Raw genomic sequence first — 16,705 nt, forward strand, 5'->3', positions numbered from 1 at the left:
GGGTGGGCAATAAACCGGTTGGAGGAATATGGGAAACCCAAGGCTGTGATGGAGTGGAAAATGGATGCAGAATGGATACAGCAGAAAGTACAACAGGTGCCCGAGAAGCCTAAGGTTCTAGCCCAGGGGCTTTGAGAAGAGCAGCCCCCCTTTTAGGCCAGTGTCCCACTGTGCCTACTGGCTGCCAGTGCGCCGGTATGGGAAGCTGGAAAGAGAACAGGGGGAGACCCGCAAACCGGGTGTGAGAGTCACTCACCCCGTTGGCCGCAGCCATCTGCACCACGATCTCAGTGGCCGTCCTGCTGAAGTACCTGCCGTCGCTGCCCACCACCATGGTGCAACCCTGACGGTCGCGCAGGTCGATGGAGGACAGCACACTCTGGATGAAGTTCGGCAGGTAGTTGCGCTGGCCCTCGAAGAGCCCTGTGGGCCGCCGCAGCCCGCCGCCCCCGGCCGGCCGCTGGTCCTCGTAGGGCGCAGTGGGCACCGTCAGCACCGGGATGGGGCTCCCCTCCATGGCGCCGCTAGCCGGTCCTGCCGCGGCTGTGGGAGCCTCGGGGATCTGCCGCCCTCCCGGGCCCCCGCGGTCTGGCCTTGCTCCCGGCTCCGCCTTGCGCCCTCCCCGCCCCTTCCCACCCTCCCGCTGCTACTCTCAGATTGTCCCCTCAACGTCCCGGAGTGGAGTCTGCCTCCACCTTCAGATAGTTTTCTGCAGCCAGGCTTCTTTCCAGAGGATCGCCCAGCTGTCCTCTTTCTTTCCCCAGCTCGCCTGACTTTCGGAGTGTCCCAAAGCCAGGCTCTAGGACCAGCTCCTGTGTCCCCAACCACAACACTCTTGAGTCCAGTACCCGGACTCAGACTTCCAGCTTCTCCAGAGGCCCACTGTCCACTAGAAGATAGCCTAGCAGCGCTGGAGTCTGAGCTAGCCCACAGCCCTCTCTCCCCACACCCCGAGTCTGCTTAGAGTTTCTCTCCCTAGTATGGACAGAGAGGGAGGTGGGAGGGGGCTAAAACCCTTTGCCATCAGAGAACAGCCCTAGCCAAAAATAACCCTGGAAAGGAGAGCTGAGAATTGTTAGGCCCTGCCAGAGGTGAAACTGAAGGCTGGGCAGTGTGTGTGTGTGTGTGTGTGTGTGTGTGTGTGTGTGTGTGCGTGTGCACACTCAGCAGGGACATTTGTTGTGGGGAATCACACCCTGTCAGCCCCTTTAGTCCTCAGGACCTACCCCAGCATCCACATTTGTAGCATCTCTCCAGGTCGGATCTTTTTTTTTTTTTCCTTTCATTGTTGTAACTGCCACAAACGTGTACTTTCTTATTCTTGTCCTGTTTGTCCTTCCTACACATCTGCTTAGAAACCAGCTCCCTTTACACTGCATCTGTCCATACTACCCAACTCGTCTCTGGATAAAACACCTTCGGTAGGTGATTAAAATGCATTTAATGTCCACCAGGAATGAAGGAAGGAAGCCAACTGAAACAAAGGTGAGGTGCCCGCCTACTGTGCTTGGCCCTCTTGCCTGAATCCTTTCTTTCTCATCCTCCTCAAATCCAAAACCAGGAAAATTCCTCAAATTCAAAACCAGGAAACTTCATATAGAGAGGAGTAAAAAGGGAGGGAATTAAAGGGGGAAAAGGACCGAACTTGGCACACAGCGGTGATCCCCAACCATCTACAGTTGTAGAGAGACAGAGGCGAAAGCAGAGAAAGCCTCGGGCAGCACGGGACTGAATGGAGTGTTTTCTAAGATTCAATGCAATGGGAAAGGAGGGAAAGGAAGGCAGGCCAGCTTCATAACCACATCTGCTGACGCGTCCTTCGTCCCCGTCCTAGGTGGGCAGAGATAAAATCCCCTCCTAGTCTCAGGGGCCCGATGCTCCTGTGCTGAGCTCAGGGCTTCTCTACTAGGTGAGTCTAGAGAAATGGGATGCTCTCTGGCCTAGAGATGCCTCTCTGCCTTCTCTGAGTCCCAAGAGATTAGCGCCACCCGGAAGTCTTGGTGTGAAACAGGAGCACCTGCGTTGCCTTTCTTTCTTCCTCAGCATCTCCCTGCCGTGAAGACAGCACCCGCCACCATCTGTACACCAAGCATGCACCAAACTCAGCAAGACCTGTGAGATCCTGGGGTAAAGCGACTGTTCAAAGCCTTCAGCCCCATTCCATTCTTATAGGACCATAGAGCGTGTTTGTGCATTGAAGACATTGGAGGCTCTGCAGTAAAGAGCCTGCCTTAACTTCAGTCTGGCATTCCAACTCTTATTAACCATGAGGTCCATACCTGAAACACCAATGAACACAGATCAAAGACGAAAGTGTTTCACAAGACGCCTTACATCTCTGGGCCCCTTCCAATTACATTATACTGTTTTCTTTTCTGAGCCATTAAAATATTAATCTTACCCATATTCCAATTAGGAACTTGTCAGATTATATAGCACAGGCAGCTGGTACAGTGGACGGAATCTAGGTGTGTCCGCATGCTTAGAATCCCAGCTGGAGGCAGGAGGGTCAGGAAGCGAGGATTCATTGGAAGCCCTTGGAAACAGTTTGGAAAAGATCAGATTCCGTTAGACCAGAACATGAAGAACTTTGATGAGACTATTTCTGAAATCGTAAAATGTTCTTACTTTGCATCTCTGACGTTTCTATCCAGGACACTGGGAAATCAACCTGTGCCCTTAGGGGATCACTCTTTAGGAATCACTGAATTGCTACTACCCAAAAGCCTTGACTTTCATAACTCAGTTCATTTACAGTAAATGCTTTTCACATTGGGCCAAGTGCAGACAGGCGTAGGAAGTCAACACCTACGTTACTTTTTCTCATTGACTTCTGCTGGCCCCCAAAGACTCCTGGACAGGTCCTTAAGTAGTCTAGGTGCCTCCAAAATCAAACTGCCAGAGAGCTGGATCTCTCTTTTAAATTTTCCCATGTGTTTATATATTGTCTTGTTAGTACGTGCGCATGCCACATTTGGAGGCCAGAGGACAACTTCCCAGAATCTAGTCACTTCTTCTACCATGTGTGTTCTGGGATCGAACTTAGGTAGCAGGGCTTGGCAGCAAGCCTCTTTTACCTGCTGAGCCATCTTGCTGACCCCCTAAATTTCTTTTTATACTTTGATCTAGTGGCTCCTTAAGCATTATTATTTACAGAGCACATGTGGGTCAGTAAAAATGCTTATTCTTCATTAGCATTAATTCTCTAATTTATAATATTGCACTTAATATCAGGCTAAAAGGTTAAGCTTGGTCACTCAAAATCAGTACTCTTTGATACAAAAAATAAGACTTTCTTAGAGTAATGAAACAGTTCAGTTAATCACCATTATTTTAGTAATAATGTCTGGATAATGATAATGATCACAATAGTGATTAGACTTATAATGGTAAGAACAGCAAACTGGCACTGTACCAACTATTTAAATAAGATCACCAACCCTAAAAGGTAGGTGTTTGGGTTCAAAAGAAACAGAAACTGAACATCTAAACCTGACTGGCTTGTTCAAGGCCACATGGGTAGTTGTGGATGGAGAAACAAAGCCAGAAATTTAAGGACACTAAGAGCAGTGTGTCAGCATTTGTAAGGTACCTGTATAAAGCTCAGCTTTATATTTCTTATCATGTTGTGACCTCATTGTAAAGGTCTGGAGGAAAATGTGGGTTCCATTGGAATCCCCTCTAGGTTATATCATTGTTGAGGAAAAGAAGGCTTAGTGAAAGGTGATATTTTAGGTGCTGCTTGAAAAAATATATATATTTAATGTCCCCAACCAGAGTGTCCTGGAAGGCTAGAAAAAGAATGTGGGCTTCCATGGATAATGGCCCTGGAACATTTTCCACTTGCTTTTCTGCTTCCTCTTGGCCTAGACTTTTGGCATTTCTCTGCTCTCAGGGCCAGTGCGTCAGCAGCATGTTTTTAGCATTCCCTGTGTGCTCAGAAGTGGACAGTGACTCAATAGGAATACATAACTACTGTAGGCCAAATACATCTGGGCTTCCCTGAAGCCAGGGGAGCAGGGAAGGGAGGAAAGAATGCAGATCTAAAATCCCACACATGTATTTAGTCGCTATGTATGAAATTAGTTTCCTACCCCATCCTACCACAACTCCAACTCAACCCCTATCTAAGCAAGAGATCATACCCAGGAGCTCATATGAGCTTTGCTAGGAAAATCCTATGGTGGAATACCCCTAGACCAAGGGTAGTCCCCTTCCCACATGGAGAAGATACCAACGTCACTTTCTTTAACCTAAATGTATCTGGTTTGCTTAGGAAAAGAGTCAGGCTAGCTTTGTGACCACAGCTGGTAATTCCTCCTCCCATGCCCAGCAGGCAGGGATAAAGCCTGGTTCTGACCTCGGGTTAGTCCCGTTGCTAGGGAGGTCTCTCCTATACCCATTCTGCTTTCCAGCAATATGGTCCTTCACCACCTACCAGCGATCTGGAGTCAATGGATGTTTTCAAGAACATCCTCTGTATTGGCTATTGAGTTTTTCTCATTAGCAGTAAAGCGCCAGATTGTTGAACAAGTAGTCCTTTCCTTTGTGTCTCGACCAAATTTGTCTCAAAATTCAGAAGCCCAAATCAACTGAAATGCCAGGTGGGAAATCCCAAATAGTAACACTTTCCCTTTGTTCTGAAGAAGAAGAAGGAGAAGGAGGAGGAGGAGGAGGAGGAAGAGGATGGGGGAGGGGGGAGGAGGAGGAGGAAGAGGAAGAAGAAGAGGAAGAAGAAGGAGGAGGAGGAGGAGGAGGAGGAGGAGAAGAAGAAGAAGAAGAAGAAGAAGAAGAAGAAGAAGAAGAAGAAGAAGAAGAAGAAGAAGAAGAAGAAGAAGAAGAAGAAGAAGAAGAAGGTGTTTTCCTTCTCATCTCCAGTTCTCTCTTCCCATAACGTCATCACCTGCTCAGGGTGCCAAGCTCACAGGCCCTCCTCTGCAATTCCCCAGTTCACTGGGGAAGGTCCTGATTCCAGTAGATCTACTACATCATCTTACATTCCTGACCATATGAGGAGCAGGGGAGGACTCAGGGACAAACTCCTGGCTTAATTGGCTTTTCTCACTATCTCAGGAATTTGAAGACTTAGATCCAGGCATGTAGAAGCTGGGGCCTTTGTGGTTCATCCATGCCAAGGACCAAGACAAGAGGGCTGAGTCTCAGCTACCTACCACTCTTGTCCATGGAGCAGCTACCTTTCCTGGTCATGAAGAACTTATGTGTGCCTTGTTGTATCCCTCTGTGGTTTGAACCAGCAGAAATACTTTCTGTTGTTTTTAATCAAAAGAACCCTGGTTACTGCTCATTACTCCATGACCCCCGTTCTGTTTAATTTTCCAAAAGAACAGAAAATGCCTTACTGATTTGTAAAAGTAGTGTGCATATGAGACCATTTACGTAAAAATGTAGAAACGCACAATGGAATATTCTGCATAGCTTCTCAGGCACACATGTGCACTGTTGGTGGCAGTCACAGAGAGTGTAACAGGAGTGTGGTTGCCATGATTGCCTTCTGATGCGATGAGGATTCATGTCCAAATCATAGTGCCTTGCTGGGAAGAGGAAACAGCCCAAGAAGAGGCACCGAGGAGACTCAACAGCCACAATACTACCTACGGGAACTATGTAGCCTGGCTTAAGTGTGTCATCTTACCATAATTATCAGATGTCCCCAAAGCATCTGCATGCACACATGTGTGTTAAACATAAAAAAGAGAGCATACATTCCTAGATACATAAAACCTACCAAGGGGACCAGAGAGATGACTCAGGAGTTAAGAAGAGCATTGACTGCTCTTCCAGGGGACCAGGGTTTAATTCCCAGCACCCACATGGAGGCTCACAACCATCTGTAATTGGAGTTCCAAGGAATCTGCTACCTTCTTCTGGCCTCTTGGTATGTGGTACACATGTTGATGTGCAGGCAAACACCCATACACATAAAATTTAAAAAAAAAAAAACTACTAAGACTTAATTGTTAAGAAATAAAATGCCTGAATAGACCAATAATGGGTGAGGAGATTGGTTCAGTAACAGAATGTCTCCCATCTAATGTCTCCCAGAAAAGTCTGGGAGCTGACAGTCTCATGGTTAAATTCTACCAAACATTTAAATAGTCTTTCTCAGACTTGTAAAAAGTATTCAGCATTACCCTGTCACCAAAGCCAAATGAGGGCATCCACAAGAAGAAAAATGACAGGACAGTATTGGTGCTAAACACAGAGGAGAAAATTTCTAACCAAATATTCACAGCTCAAGTTCAACAGCATGAGAAAAGTCACCACGATCAAGTGGGACTTAGGCCTGGGGTGCAAAGACGGCTCAACAAACAAAGCAATGAACTAAAAGATGAGAAGCATACTGCTGGAAAATGATCTAGCATCCCTTTGTGATGAAAATTCTTGACAGATTAAGCAGAAAAGAAATAGACCCTAACAAAAAGATATGGAAAGCACACAGGTAATGTCATATTTAATGGTGACGAATTGGAAGTTTTCCCTTTATTTAACTAAGAGAAGTATGCCTGCTCTTGCCACTTTTACCTGAGAAAATACTGGAAGGCCCCATCAGAGCAACTAGGGAAAAGAAAACGGGGGAAAAGGAGGAGAAAAGGAAAGGGGAAAAGGGAGGAAGGAGGGAGGGAAAGAGGGAGAAAGGGAAAAAGAAAGGAAGGGAGAGAAGAAGGGAGAGACGGAAGGAAAGAAGGAAGGAGGGAGGGAAGGGAGGGAGGAGGAGAGGTGGGAGGGAGGGAAGGAAGAAGGGAGATAGGGAAGGGAAGGAAGGAGGGAGGGAGGAAAAGAGGGAGGGAAGGAAAGGCATCCATATAGGAAAAGTGGTGTTGTCCCTGCTGATGGCATGGCTGTTTTACAGGTGTTTATTTGCATACATGTATGTCTGTGCACCACATTTGTGCAGTGCCCTAGGAAGCCAGAAGAAGGCATCAGGGATCCTCTAGGACTAACCCTTAAAAAGGGTTGTGAACCACCAAGTAGATGCTGGGAATTGAGCTGCAGTTCTCTAGAAGAGCAGCCAGTGCTCTCAGGACCTTCATCTCTCCAGACCCAGGGGTAGCATGGTTTTGTTCCATACAGAAAACACAAAGGAAACTCTAGACATTCTACACGCGTGCGCGTGCACACACACACACACATACTACATGAGGGGGTGATTGACTAAATAATTCAGTAAAATTGCAGGTTACAAAAATCAATATACTAAACCTTTACTATAATGATATTCAGCTGTTGGACATGAACATCCATCCCAGAGGCCAGAGGAATCCAGAGGAGTAAAAACCTGTATATAGTTCACTTAGGAATCACAGCCAAACTGTGCCTATGTCTAAACATGCTGTGTCATTCCTTGGAACCCATCTAAAGAGCCAAAAGGATATTCCTACTCAAAAGGAAAAGAAAAAAGACAGGGTGGAGGGCAAGCCTCCAGGGTGGTGAGGCCTGACCTTGGAAAGGGCTGGTGATTAGTTCAAGGCCGTATACAATGTCTATTCCTGAGCCAGAGATAAGACGAATGACTTCGATATTACATACACAACCAGAGAAATCTGTCACCACTGGAGAGAATGTGAGCTGGGCTCAGCTCTCTGTCTAACAAGAGAAGGTAATATTTTCAACACACGTGAGGATTTTTGTTTGTCTTGGCTTATCGTTACGAAGCCTCTAAATAATGTTGAAGTGCATGATGCACCCGATCCTATCCCCATATTTCCCATTGTTCCCAAAGGATTTCAGCCACGTGCTATCCACTAACAACAACTTTTCTGCCGAAATCTGGTTTTTCTGAGATGACTATCCAGAGATAAAAGGCACGGATCTGGGAGGCCTTCCTTCCGAGCTGCTTCAGTTTAACTTGAAAAAAAAAAAGTCCCACACCCAGGTCCTAATGGCTAACATCTGAGCCACCAGCTCTTCCTGGAAGCAAGCATCTTCATGCTCCCTCAGTTCAATGTGCAACCCACAGATTGCTTGCTGAGAAAGGGAAGCCCTCGGGGAGAGCAACGTCCCACCAGCCTCTGATTCATCATTCTCTGAAACAGCTGCAAATGGCTTCCTCTTCTCTGGGGTTAAAAGAAAAATAAAATCAAACTCTAATTGCTGAATCTCCTGATTTAAATAGCTAATTCCTCTCACCAAACGTGCGTTGGAAGGAAACAGGAGGCACCAGGTCATTTTCAGATCACTCTGCACAAGAGAGATTGCATCTTGATTCTGAAAAGATAATGGGTCAAATATGCTTTCAGGAGGTGCCAAATCAGCACAATCCCATCACTTGTGCCATGGGACGTTGGCCATTGGCACCAGGGGTGGGTAAAGCAAGTTCTTCAGTTACATGGTCCCCTTAGCTTGATCATCTAGGAAAGATGGTAATGACAAGCCCAATGTTGCCTACTGCTTTGAAATAAACAGTGCAAAATTTAAAAAAATTAAAAACTTGAGTCAGTTTTGCATTGTCTTGTTTGAGACTGAGTATCACTATAGCATAGGCTATCAATTCTCAATTCTGCTTTAGCTTCCCAAGGGCTAGAACAGCCAACGCCTGCCACCATGCCCTGGCAGGAGTCATAGCGTCAAGAGTGAAGTCCCCAAGCAGTGAGCTCCTAAGAAATGTTGTCCTTCCATTGCCAACCCCACCCAGACCCAGAGTCCTGAAGTTCAACTGTCCTTTAGCACTTCAGAATCGAAAGATGGTTGTAAATACATAAATAAGGGGGTCTTTCAAGGGGCTGCCAAGTTTAGGAGGAAGACCATGAGAAGAGAAAATAAATCAATTTGCTGACTGTAAAAGAGAAAATAAATGACTGTGCATAGACACACAAATTTAAAAGCAGTCTACGGTTATTGTACATGGAACAGCCCAGATGACGTCTTCTGATAACTCCCCTAGGCAAATTCTCCTCTCTCTGTTTTGTCAGGCTACTTCTTCAAGCTTATTTCATATGGAAATGATCAGTCCACATTGTGTGACTTGCAGATCTCCTACACCACACCACCCAATCCCACTTTACTATCCACTTTATATATATCCACTTTATATACACATATATACATACACACACACACACACACACACACATATATTTGGTTTTCGAGACAGGGTTTCTCTGTATAGCCCTGGCTGTCCTGGAACTCACTCTATAGACCATGCTGGCCTCGAACTCAGAAATCCACCTGCCTCTGCTTCCCCAAGTGCTGGGATTAAAGGTGTGCACCACCACCTCCCGGCTCCACTTATATTTTAAAAGGCAACTTCAAACAGAGCAACAGTGGAGAAGGCAGCAGTACATCATTCAGAAGTCTTTATCTTTACTGAAACAGAGAGGTGTCTCAGGCTTGCAATGCAGAAAGAGCACTGGCTGCCCGTACCCTGTGAAAAGAGGGCATCGTGTGAAAGAGAAAGTGGAGTTCTATCAACATCAGGCCATCCACCTCTTCCGAATGCATTCCCAAGTACTGAGTCTCCAGTGGAGAAAATGGTCAAACAGCGCCACCTAAAGCAGAAGCCAAGAAATGCGACAGACGTGTGTCAGCAAAAAGAAACCAGAGACCAGCTGGTCACCTCTCTCTCTCTCTCTCTCTCTCTCTCTCTCTCTCTCTCTCTCTCTCTCTCTCTCTCTCTCTCTGTATCTGCAGAAAGTGTGAGAGGATAACAGGAAGCTTGTGTGATTGGCGTGTCATCACTTGAGAGAAACGCAGATTCTACGATCTATTAAGGAGGAGATATTAGATCACGTTCTACTAAACAATGGGGAGAAACCCCATGTTGAGAAAAGAATTTTTTTTCCCCATTCAAGGTTCCTGACCTTACATCTGGAGCAAGAAATGAAGCATCACGTCTTTGTAAGCAAGGCACCCCACAAAACTCAAAACAAGCCCAGACTTTAGGGGCTGCCTCTTTTGATTCATAATTCGTTTATTTTCAGAGTCTTCTGATTAAAAAGGAACATAGCACAAAGAAACGTTCCCCTTAGCGGCACACATGACTTTACTGCAGAATCTTTCCCACAGGGGGCAGTGCTGACCTCTGTCCTCCCCATCTTCTCTTTAGTCCCTCTCCTTCTCCCTCTCCCTCTTCTTCTCCTTCTCCCTCTCTCCTGCCCCTTTAAGATTAGTATAAAACGGAACTCCACCCTCTCTGCAGATAGCCGCCTTGCCCAGGAGCGCTTCCTTTAAGCCACCTGCCTGCCCCAGGCCCCGCCTCTAAGCCAGCCAAAGTGGGAAGGTTCAAACAGTCACTCTCACCTTTCAACCCCTGGACCCCACAGTTAACAACAGAACTCTTAGTCCTTTGCTGTTGAAAAGGCAGGAGTTTAAGTCCTTCCTTTAATGGGATCCTTGTGGAAATGCAACGGCTACTGACTCCGGCTTCGTTTTTCCCTGGGAGGAGCTTTTCGCATAACTCAAATCAAAGAGAATAACATGAGTTCTTGCTAAGTTCCAATAAAGCTTTATTGTTCGTTTTGTGTCACAAATGTGTTTGGGCTTCAGAGCCTAGCTACACTGCCAGTGGCCCTACACCCTTCCCACCTGCTGTCTACCAGACAGCCTGTGTCCATCAGCTCTCTGGTCGTCATTAGGTGTAACCAACATGACAGGTGCTTATTTTAGTTTACAGGGCTAGAAGTTTATCCATGGTCTCTTGGCCTTATTGCTTTGGTCTAGTGGTAGGCCTGTCTATCGTGGTGAGGGCATGTGGCAGAGAAGGCCTGCTCACCTCACAATGGAAAACTAAGAAACAGAGGAGAGGAGAAGGTCCCTGATCCCCATCTAGGACTTGCCCTCACTGAGCTAGCCTCCCCTTACCAATTCCTACCCCTAAGGAGTTCCACCACCAAACAGTACCTCGGTTGATACTTGAGCCTTTAACCCCAGGGGCTGCAGGGACACTTACCCAAACCAAAGCACACCCCTTCTCAAACTCAAAATTCACAGAAACCAAATGCCATGCCAAAAGAGAGACTGCCAATCCTAAAAATGGAAGGGCAGAACTACTGAAACCCAGCGGGGTTAAGAGACATCTTCAAGTCCCAAATCCCAGGACCACAAAGTCTAAAGTGTTCTATACTCCTGCATTTTTTTTGAACTCTCATTAAATCCTTATTTTGCATCAGAATCTGTTACTACCTTCTTATTTGTTCACTGAGCTTGTTCGCTGACACAAGTCATCTCACTACACAATGACTATTTTGCTAGTTCAGAAAATCAGTGCAGGCATGAGGTGAAGGAACATTCTCTGTAGTGAATAAACTTGGGCTGCCACTGAGCCATCTCCCCAGCCCTAAAAGATACTCTTAAACCGTGTGTGTGTGTGTGTGTGTGTGTGTGTGTGTGTGTGTGTGTGTGTATGTGTGTGTGTGCATGCACATGCATATGCCAGTGTGCGCATGCCATAGTGTGCCACAAGGTGCTTGTGAACTTGGGCATTCTGTTGGCTCCTCATTTTGATTTCTGCATAAGTCAGTCAGGCTGGGACTGCTTTCTCAGCTTATTAACAAGCAGACCTTTTCTCCCATACCAACAGAGAAAATATTAAAAGTCCACAGTTGTTTATTTCATGATTTCTTGCTTCCTTGGCTTTGTTGCTGCTGTTGACATAAATTATTTATTTTTATCTTCCATCCTCAGTGACCAAAACAATACCTAGTAGGAAGTAAACACACATGCAATAAGTATTTTAAATTAAATAATGATTGCAGTGATGTAGCATGTGAATGCGGCAGAAGGCCTGCCCCATAAGTGACTGACTAACACAGGATATCATCATCCAGTCAAAATCCGGGGCTCTTCTATCCCCTCCCTTTTCCTTAGCTCTCACAGTCCTGTGCCGCTGCTTTCTCAGCTTTTGTAAACTTGAGTCATACTTACCCTAGCTTTACGCATGTGCAGTAACCTGATTCCATCACGGGATCCTGGGGAAGAAGGAAAGATCTACTTGTGAAAAGTGTCCTCAGACCTCCTCGTGCACACCATGGCATGGGCACACCTGCACACACACATGTGCATACATACATACATAATAATACATGGGAATGTTTTAAGGATGTCTTTTAGGGCCCTGGAGGGGGCTCAGTGGGTAGAGCACTAGCTATGCAAGCCCAAGAACCTGACTTGGAATTCCCAGCACCCACATAAGAAGGTGAGCATGGCTGCCCTTGTCTATTAAAAAAATAAATAACTAGTGTTGTAGGGGAAGAAGCCAGCAGATTCTTGGAGCTCTCTGGCCAGACAGCTTAGTCAAAACTATAATCTTCCAGTTCAGTGAGAGATCCTGCCTCAAGGTAGTAAGGCAGAGAGTATTAGAGGAAGATATTCAATGTTGTCCTTCAGCCTCCAAATGCATACACAAACGCACACAAACAGAGGCAGGCACATACACTTGCATGCATGCAACGCACACATATCCTATACATACAACACATACACACAAATCCACATTTTCTAACAGAGCTTACACTATGGCCCTACATATTGGAAGCCAGTATCATTGTTCTAAGTACAACAAAAGCACAGCTACTAGTAAATTGTTTAAATATGTATCCAGATGGGGTATGTGCACACACTTTAAGAAACTGTCCTGCCTCACCCACTCCATGCTCTCAGTCTCCCTGATGCAGGATACACCCTGGGCCAGACAGCAAATGTAGAAAACTACAAGAAATGGCAGCCAGAAAAACCCTGACCAGAAAAACAGACTACTGACTCCTGAGATCCTGCTCCCCACCTGCCAGTGTCCCCAAGTGTCCAAGGACAGTAGCAGATTCTAGAAATGTGTTAACCATACATACACAATGTGTTAACCATACATCACACACACGGAGAGACACTCAGGTCCACCTAGGCCCGCTCCATCTGCTTTTGCATTTTTTGTTTTAGTTACTTGTTTATTTATTTTTATTTGTGCATGTAGGTCTGTGCACATGTGTGTAGCGCTCTCAAAGACCAGAAGAAGGTGACAGATCCTCTGGAAGGAGAGTTACAGATAGCTGAGAATCACCATGTGGTTGCTGGGAACTAAGCCAGTGCACTTAATTGTCGAGCTTAACTCCAGCCCTGACAATACATTTAAACAAGATCCAGTTGATTCATTTGCACAGATTTATCAAGTCCTGGTCCAGAGGAGTCATCTCTGACTTGGCAGTATGCTAGAACCATCTGGGGACTTTCCAGAAATGTTAGTTATAAAAGTAACCTGGAGTATAGCCCTCAAACAAAGCTCAAGTGGAATCAACCTCAGGACCCATCTCAGGTAAACAGTTTCTGTGATCACACACACACACACACACACACACACACACACATGCATGCACGCACGCAGGCGCGCACGCAGGCGCGCACGCAGGCAGGCACGCACGCACGCACACACGCATGAGCACGCGCACACACACCTGGGTCCCTAAGCTCTGCTACAGGCAGGGATCTAGTTCTGACATTTGACTGAGCCACAGCCCCCGATCTCTCAGGAAGCCTCCTTAGACTTCCCTAAGAAGTCCCTCAAACCCTGTGGTTGCATGGAGCAGTTGCGCTCAGTAATTCTCTGCTTTTGTGCCAGACTGATTTTTAAAGAAACATGAAGAACCAGGGGCTAGTGGATAAAGGCACTTGCAGCCAAGATTGACCACCTGGCTTAGATCCCCCAAAGGCCCACAAAATGACTTCCACAAGTTGTCCTCTGAGTTTCATATTCCTACACTCCCCCATCATACACACACAATATCAATAAAGAAATTCAACTGCAATTTATAATAAAAAAGAAACATGCAGTGCCTTTCTTTTCTTAAAATGTACTCCTTCTCTCACAGCACAATCATTAGCTATGCAAAGCCCTCTGCTGTTCTATCTACCCTTCTTCACTCTGATCTATAGGCAAACCTCTCCAGTAAGTGCCATATATGTCCTTAAATATGTTCAGGTGTCTGTAGAAATGAAAAGCGCTGATTGTGTGGGTGTGGGGCTTTACATCACATAATCCTCTTCCTCCTCCCCATCCTCCCTCTCCTCCCTCTCCTCTTCTTCCTCCTACCCCTTCTTCCCCTCCTCTTCTTCTCCTCCTCCTCTTCCTCTTCTTCCTTCTCCTTCTCTTCCTTCTCCCCCTTCTCTTCCTCTTCCTTCCCCTCCCTCCCTTCTCCTCTTCCTCTTCCTCCTCTCTCCTCTTCTCTGTCCCCTCACTCACCACCCCACCTTCTCTCCTTCCTTTGACTTTCATTTTTTTCTACAGAGTTCTACCAAAAGAGCCAGGTCAGACTCCTCCAAGGGAAGAGTCTCCTCTAAGATGTGTTGCTGCTTAAAATCAAATTGGCCCACACTCCTCTTAAAAATATGGTGTTATCTCAGTTTCAGACTACGGGAGGTTTCTTAGCAAAGTGGGGAAAACATAGTTCAATCACTTATCAGAGAGCATCCAGGTCTTAATCCTTCTATACAGATGTGAGTAATAAATCAAAGCCAAGCCCCCCAGAAAGGGAGCTTGGCTCATGTAAGCCTTAATTGAAATGTACACTGCTCGCATGTACACGGGAGATAAAAAGAATGTGTCGTCGAGCACGTTACCCAACTATCTTTCAAATATGCTAAATGGTACTTCTTTTTGTGCAAAGAACTCTTACTTACAATGTTAAATATAAGATACCAAGAAGAGACAATGTGTAAGTGATGCGTTCCTTGGCTTTGAGGTTCTGGGTGAGTTCATCATAGCTTCAAATGATATAATATGTGATTATATATGACACAGAATAATTAGCGACCACTAGGTATGCCGGGCACTGTGCTAGCATCAAATTGTGTGTCTTCCCATCTAAAATCCTCAGAAGCCTGTAACATGGATCAGAGATGAGAGCTTGAAGCAGAGACAAAACAGATGGACGACAGTAATCTCTTCTTGGAGACCAGCCCATTCCTCAACCCACCCAGAAGAGGGATTTTCGGCATCACCCTCTTTCAGCTGTTTTCTCCTCGGGTCCCACCCTCCCCTCTACCCCATCCTTGTCAGTCTTCAGATAACTGTAAGGCTCCATCTGTGATCATCTCAATTTATTTCTCTCTTCCCTTCTCCCCTCAGCCCCTCCCAGTCTTAAATCCCAGGGCGGTGAAATGGAAAACCATTTCCTCAATCCTTAGCCAGCTCTAGGTGGTAAAGAGGTTTCTAGGAGCTGGGCTGCCCCCTTCTCCCCTAGAAACACTCTCTGGCAGCTTCTGAAACCTTCTCTGGGCATCCTCTTCTTCCTTCCCCTCCGAGGGATTTCTGGGCACGCTGCTGAGTCTCCTCCACTTGGCAGAGTACATCCCCCACCTTGGCCTCTCCCTTAAGTCTGTCCCATCCAGCCCCAGAGCTTCAAGCATGGAGTGGGTCCCCTCCCACAGCATGCCACCCTAATGCTCACTAGTGGGATTGTCACGGGTGCCTGCTAAAGGCTCAGGCCCTGCCTCCTATGTGACTGTCCTCAGTAGTCATTTATTACTGTGAGCAACTACACATTTGTCTATCAAATCCTTTCTTGGGGTATCATTCTCTCTCTTTTTCAAACTATTGTATTGGCATGTATTCATTACACACAGTACTGGGTTTCATCATGTTTTCACACACACACACACACACACACACGATATATATATATATATATATATATATATATATATATATATATGCATGTAGATATACATAGGTATAATATATTCTGTCATAGTCATCTCCTGCTACTCTCTCTTGTCTCTTGTTCCCTCCAACCCTGCTGTGCTCCATTCTCTTCTCAACTAGTCCCCGTTCTACTTTTCATATTTTCATTAGACTTTTTTTTGTTTTGTTTTGGTTTTGGTTTTTTTTGTTGTTGTTGTTGTTTTTTGGTTTTTGGTTTTTGGTTTTTCGAGACAGGGTTTCTCTGTGTAGTCCTGGCTGTCCTGGAACTCACTCTGTAGACCAGGCTGGCCTCGAACTCAGAAATCTGCCTGCCTCTGCCTCCCAAGTGCTAAGATTAAAGGTGTGTGCTACCACTGCCCCGCATGAGTCATTTTTTTTTAATGAGTTAGTGAATTTCATTAGGGTCACTTATAAGAATACAAGTGAAAGGTTCTTATAGTAGCATGGACACCTTACAGAAGAAAATGTCTCTTCCCCTCCACCAACCACAAGCTACATATAAATACTCAGCGACTAGCGGTGCTTTGTGAACCTTCTCCTTCTCCATGACAGGGCGCTGACAAGACTAATTTTCGGCAGACCTTATGCAGGAAATCACAGATGCTGTCTTGGTTACGTTTCTATTCACACAACCACAAGGCAACGTATAAATCAAAATGTTTATTGGAATGTTTCACAGTTCCAGAGGGCTAGAGTCGATGCTCATTATGGTGGAGGGAGCTCGGCTGCAGGCAGGCAGGCATGGCACTGCTGTAGGAGCTGAGAGCTTACATCTCATCCACAAGCCCTAGGAGAAAAAGAGAGCTAACTGGAAATGGTGAAGGCTTTTGAAACCTCAAAGCCCACCCTCAGTGACATACCTCCTCCAACAAGACACGCCTCCTAATCCTTCCCAAACAGTCCCAACAAACATGTGAGCCTTATGGGGGCCATTCTCACCCAAGTCAGTACAGATGCTGTGAGTTCAAGAGTGCAGCAGCCATGCTGGGCAGTGGTGTCGCACACCTTTAATCCCAGCACTTGGGAGGCAGAGGCAGGCGGATTTCTGAGTTCGAGGCC

General features: G+C 46.1%; 1 protein-coding gene across 1 annotated transcript in view; it reads right to left on the bottom strand.

The window, feature by feature from the left end:
- Pgm5 (phosphoglucomutase 5) overlaps positions 1-614 on the bottom strand; it is a 180,802-nt gene extending 180,188 nt beyond the window's left edge. Inside the window, exon 1 of the mRNA XM_031389981.1 lies at positions 257-614. Within this exon, the coding sequence (XP_031245841.1) occupies positions 257-517 (261 nt within the window). The 5' untranslated portion in view covers positions 518-614. The remainder of the gene's footprint in view (positions 1-256) is intronic.
- Positions 615-16,705: the final 16,091 nt, after the last annotated feature.

The sequence above is a fragment of the Mastomys coucha genome, unplaced genomic scaffold (assembly GCF_008632895.1).
Source record: "Mastomys coucha isolate ucsf_1 unplaced genomic scaffold, UCSF_Mcou_1 pScaffold21, whole genome shotgun sequence".
In the NCBI taxonomy this organism is placed as follows: Eukaryota; Metazoa; Chordata; class Mammalia; order Rodentia; family Muridae; genus Mastomys; species Mastomys coucha.